The sequence below is a fragment of the Salvelinus sp. IW2-2015 genome, linkage group LG35 (assembly GCF_002910315.2).
Source record: "Salvelinus sp. IW2-2015 linkage group LG35, ASM291031v2, whole genome shotgun sequence".
Lineage (NCBI taxonomy): Eukaryota > Metazoa > Chordata > Actinopteri > Salmoniformes > Salmonidae > Salvelinus > Salvelinus sp. IW2-2015.
The window spans coordinates 4,000,160-4,005,703 of record NC_036874.1 but is presented as its reverse complement, the minus strand read 5'-3'; the positions used below and the strand labels follow the sequence as shown (position 1 = coordinate 4,005,703).

The 5,544-nt window shown below is 43.6% G+C and overlaps 1 protein-coding gene across 1 annotated transcript in view; it reads left to right on the top strand.

The window, feature by feature from the left end:
- LOC111959173 (R-spondin-3) overlaps window positions 1-5,544 on the top strand; it is an 88,733-nt gene that overhangs the window by 71,479 nt on the left and 11,710 nt on the right. The window contains exons 2-5 of the mRNA XM_023980653.2: window positions 3,029-3,262; window positions 3,651-3,794; window positions 4,078-4,224; window positions 4,533-4,718. Coding sequence (XP_023836421.2) covers window positions 3,029-3,262; window positions 3,651-3,794; window positions 4,078-4,224; window positions 4,533-4,718 — 711 coding nt within the window. The remainder of the gene's footprint in view (window positions 1-3,028; window positions 3,263-3,650; window positions 3,795-4,077; window positions 4,225-4,532; window positions 4,719-5,544) is intronic.

Here is a 5,544-nt window from a genome sequence, read left to right as displayed (position 1 = left end):
CCCCCCCACCAAGGCAAAAATCATTAACTTTTAAAGCTGCAAATATTTCTCTCCGCCGCCAAGAGGGGGACACTAAAATGTTTTGCGTGCGAGATGGGGGGCTTAGGGCCCCCAAAAACCTGCACACATTAAAGTCCTTAGCCTTATGAACATAGAAACTTGGTTGCAGTTTCTATGCTACAATGGTAAAAAAAATTATACATCTGCCCACTGGGCACAGAAGTCATTTCAACATCTAGTTTGATTTACATTTGGTTGAGTTGCCAGCTAACATGAATTCAACGTGAAATCGACCACAACAACAAAAATCACCACATAGTTGGATTTCGGTAAAAATGTGTGTAAAATAAAGTTAAAATTCACTTGCGTTGATAACGTTTTGCAATCAATTTTCCACGTTAATTCAACMTCATCACATTCAATTTTTTGTTGTTGAAATGACGTGGTAAAAATGTTGATTCAACTAGTTTTTGCCCAGTGGGTGGTAATCAGAATGTGTGTCAAGTTATATGGCTATGATTTGATTAATGTTTGAAGTGACATTTTATGATTACCTTCAAAAAAGCTATTATTTCACGACCCTAAAAAGGTATTGTTTACCTTAAATATTTTTTAATAAATCATGTAAATTTGTTTGGCCCGCGGCCCACCACTCAGATTATATTTTGTCCCACCAATCCCAAAAGTTTGAGCACCCCTGGTTTAAAGTAACCCAGAGCCACCTGCTAGTACCATTTTCACATCATGCCAACCCAAACCATAAAGTGCTGGCTCAGATATGATCTTTTCACGTGTCCTTTCCTGCATGGTTCCAGCAACTAAGGTACAGTAGATGGATAACCAGGCACAATACAGCTCAGTTCAGCTTGGTTCAGCTTGGCTCAGTAGTGTGAAATGGCAATATATTTCCTCAGTCAGGTACTCACTTGCAGCTCCTGCTGGTAGTCCTAGTATATACCCAACCTTTTCTCCTCTCAACCAGTCTGTCCTCATCTCCACCGTCCTCTGAGGTCAAGCTCTGTAATTCAACAAGAGTTGAGAGTTAAGCCATTTGACGTGCTGCCCTACAAGTCAGTCACACATAGCTTAAATCAGCAGCAGCAGTCAGGACTTCACTTGTGCCCAGTCCAAGATGACAATTTATGGTAATGGAGCGCTGCTCAGTTCCCCATTTGTCTGTAGACTTCTCACATACTGTGATGACACTATCCCTCTTTCAAAGACACTGTCCTACCCTGGGTATTTTATAGCCTCCTTATAGTAGAGACTGGACACATTTATGCAGGATTTTAACCTTTAGACCAACATTTTGGAAAAGTCTGAGTCATAACACTTTCCTATAAACATTTTGCGTACATAAAATGTTAATAATTTCAACCAGAGCAGGTGCCAACCTCCACACCAACCAACAGAGAAATTGGATGTTATTCACATTCTGGCAGGGCTTTTTTCTGAGCCTATGGAAATARCTCTGACACAAGGCTTGCTATCTGAGTAGGATGTATAGGCCTACAGACAGGCAGTTTTGCAATCCCTTTCTAATCCTACCATCAGTCATAATGAAAGCTCAGCCTTTCCCTGTTTCTAACACAGTCGACCCTGTGAACCATGTGGGTCGACAGATAGGCTTATCTTCAACACGAAGCATAATGAAGATGAATTTGAGACATGTTGCAAAGTTATCAGTGCCAGTGCCGATTACTCATCTTACTCATTTGGCRGTGTTCGCAGTGTCATGGCCAGACAGTCAGCTGGAGGTCTGTCTGAATATTGATAATGTTGACAAATTGTTTCGTCCTATTAGTCATAGTACAAGGAATAAACTGTACTTCTTCTGCGGAGAGAGCGAGAATAAGAAGTGCGCGGCTTCTGGCGTTGCGTGCAAACCTTGGTATGCTTGACGTCTCATTTGATTATTTTTCCCTCCAAGAGAGTCCACAGGCCTGCTTGCTGCCTGTCATGTTTATTATTGAGTTGTTCTATGGTCACTGTTCCCAGAAAAATATGTACATCTGTAGCATTTTATCACCACCCAAACGCTTTGTTGGCTATTTGGTATCCTCGTTGCGGTAGTTGGATAGAAGTCATTACTTTAATACAATTCTACACAACTTCATGCACWCAATTTAGAAGACTACAKACAGTTCATATAGTCTGAAGAGCTATATTTGTTTAAATGTAAGCAGTAGTCCCTCTTTATTTAATTGGCATAGAGAGAGAGAGAGAGAGAGAGAGAGAGAGAGAGAGAGAGAGAGAGAGAAAGAGAGAGAGAGGCATAGTTGATTTGTGATATGTTGATTTGTGATGTGTTGAGTTGCAGTGTTGGTTAACACCTTCATTTGTCTCACTGCCGCAGTAATATATTCAAACTAGAACCTGAATTGGCATTGTCGATTCTATTAAAAACATAGACTATCCCCATTTACACAATAGCTCTATTGAATGTAAATGATAGTGTAACAACATGTTGAGGGATGTTCCTCTGTTCCACCGTTGTTGGTTGGCTTAGTGTGGCTGGGTGATGATGCACCTTTTACATATTGTTAAAGTCAGATACAGTACCATGTCAGTTGAGGGACGAGCGTCACGGAGGAGTGACGCCACCTGACGTAAGACATTGCCTTTTGCAATGATCATGTRGTTGTGTCAATTACTTTAGTTGACACATACACTTATGTTATTATAAGGCACTTTGGATAAGAGTCTCTGCTTAATCAGTGCTTCTCATCTTTGGGTAGCAGTACCCCGTGAGGGTACCTGCCAACCTGGCCTGTACACAGGGAACTTGGAAAGGACCCATATGCCAAACGATCAGTTGTACAGGAGGAGTGGGGTACTTCAGGCAGATCAAAATGTGATGATACTGGTACAGTATCCAGAAAAGGTTGAGAAACCCTGTGCCAACTTATTGTATGGTTGCTTCCAAAATGGCAACCTATTCCTATAGTGCACTACTTCTGCAGTGCACTATAAAGTCAATGTTGTGCCATTTGAGACACATACAAAGTAAAATGTCTAAACTGACTTTTGTCCTTCTGTGCCACATCATCTCCCTCCGTCTTGCCTGCAGAGATCCCAGGGGTGAGCTCAGGGTGCCAGGGAGGCTGTCTGACCTGCTCTGATTATAATGGCTGTCTGTCCTGTAAGCCCCGCCTCTTTATCTTCCTGGAGAGAAATGGGATGAGGCAGATGGGGGTGTGTCTGCCCTCCTGCCCCAGTGGTTTCTACGGCACCCGCTCGCCAGACAGAAACACATGCACAAGTAAGTTGCATGGCTATTACCAAAGACGTTTATAACCTACCTCTACTTTTACACTAAGGGACGGTTTACATAGACAGATTAAGCCTAGTCCTAGGCTAAAAAGCTATTTCAACTGAGAAACTCCATGCTTTTTATTCCAGGACTAGGCACACTATCTGTGTTTTAGTGTATGTATTAAGTCTATTTGGTAGCACTGCATGCCAGTCACTCCAAATGCATGATCTTCTATTATTTTGTACACTAAAATCTCATAAACAGATGTGCTTCTATGTGCAGCCAAGTGTCCTGTTATAGAGTGCTGCTCATTCTAACATACTGCATGTTCAACAAACCACTTCAAGAGCYACATAAACGTGCAGGCTGTTGACTGACTGACTGGGTGTTTCAGAGTGCAGGCCGGAGTGTGATTCTTGCTTCAATAAGAACCTTTGCATGCGGTGCCGAGCGGGGTACTATCTCCACCTGGGCAAGTGTCAGGAGAGCTGCCCAGAGAGCCTGGTCTGCAGCGACACACAAAGGGAATGTGTTCCCAGTGAGTAGAATATTAGACTAATACAATATTATTAAGTACTGATGGTGTTGGTGTTAGACAKGTTACAAAGAGGGGGCTAGTGTAGTGTATTAGCGTTACATATTTGTTTCTTTGTCTCAATCACATGATGTAAAATGTGGAGTTAAAATAGCATATCGTATTGCATTTGTTTTCTTAGAATGGAAGAATGCAGTTTAATGTAATTGTAAAGGTCTTTGTTGTGTGTGTTGATGTGATTTGACTCCAGTGCAGGTGTAATATTATGTATCTGTTGGTGTTTCAGAGTGTCCTGCGGACTGTGATGCCTGTCTGATCAATGACACATGTACAAGGTGCAGATCAGGCCTGTACCTGCTGCTGGGGAAGTGTCACCACGTCTGTCCAGACGAGTTTGAACCAAACGACAAACTCATGGAGTGTTCCCTTCAAGGTGAGCTCCAGAACAAGGAGGAGAGAGTGTTTACCAGTGGAGGCTGGTGGGGAAATCTGAGGATGTGCTCATTGGGCTGGAATGGAAAGGTATGGAACACATCAAACACATGGTGTGTTTAGTATCCAGCCAAAACAATTAGCCCAACCTCCGATTTAAAGTGGCACTAGCCTCCACTGGTGTTTACTTCAAATGCTTTACAGTGTCTTTGCCCTTCTATACGTGAATTTTGGTTGTGAATATCTTTGGTCTATGCCTCTTGTAACATACAGTGTGTGTCTCCCCCTCTTTCTTAATCATTTGTGCAGTGCACTGCGCGGTGGGTGAGTGGGGAGAGTGGAGCCCCTGCTCCCGGTCAGGGAAAACCTGTGGATTTAAATGGGGTGAGGAGACGAGGACCAGGGAAGTTGTCCAGATCCCTTCCGCCTACGGAAAACCCTGTCCCCCCATCTGGGAAAAGAAAGAGTGTGTCCTCAAGAGGAGGCGATGTCCGGGTAAATACTATAATAACTATACGGTGATCATCAGTAGTAGGACAAGTCACTATCTCCATTGTGAGTACAGTTGTAGGCTAGAGTTCCGGAACCAACTTTGTCTCTAGACTATAATCTGAAATGACTGGTCAGTCATCTGCCGCTCCTCTCCTCTCCTTAAGGGACCTGAGTTGTTGACTTTAAGAATATGCATTGTGGTTAGTGGATAATGGTGAAACGCCTGTGTGTCGTTGCTCTAACGCTTCGAATCCAGACTTTACGGATTATAAAAATATGTCAAAACACTCCTCGTAAACATTGATCTGATGATTTCTAATGAATTACAAAAAATATGTTTTCAGCTCCACAGCCCACCAGGCCCCAGCCCCCCAGGGCCCCAGCTCCACAGGGCTCTAGGCAGCCTTACTTACAGCACAAACACAACCCCTCAGTAATGATTCAGCAGAAAAGTTTACTGTGAAGCAGAAACACACCGACTCCTCAAACATCCTCCCTTGGGGAGCCATGAGGCGACGAGGGGAATCAGCATTAGTTTAGACTAATAACAGCAGCTGCCAACACACACACAGATCTGAATACACACGCACATCAACTTGTCCCTTTAAAAACCATAGGCGGTAATTTGTAAAGAGTCCTGGTTGGGTTGAATCTGTCATTTAGGCTGTGAAATGTGGCCTCTGCTCCGCCCCCTGTCTGTCGTCTTTCTCTCTTTCTCCCCTTTTTCTCCGCCCTGCTGATACTCTCTCTTGCACACCCAAAGAAAACACACCACCCCTCCTTCCTCCTGAATGGGGCTCCTGTTCCCCTGTCCCGTGGTGGAGTGGGG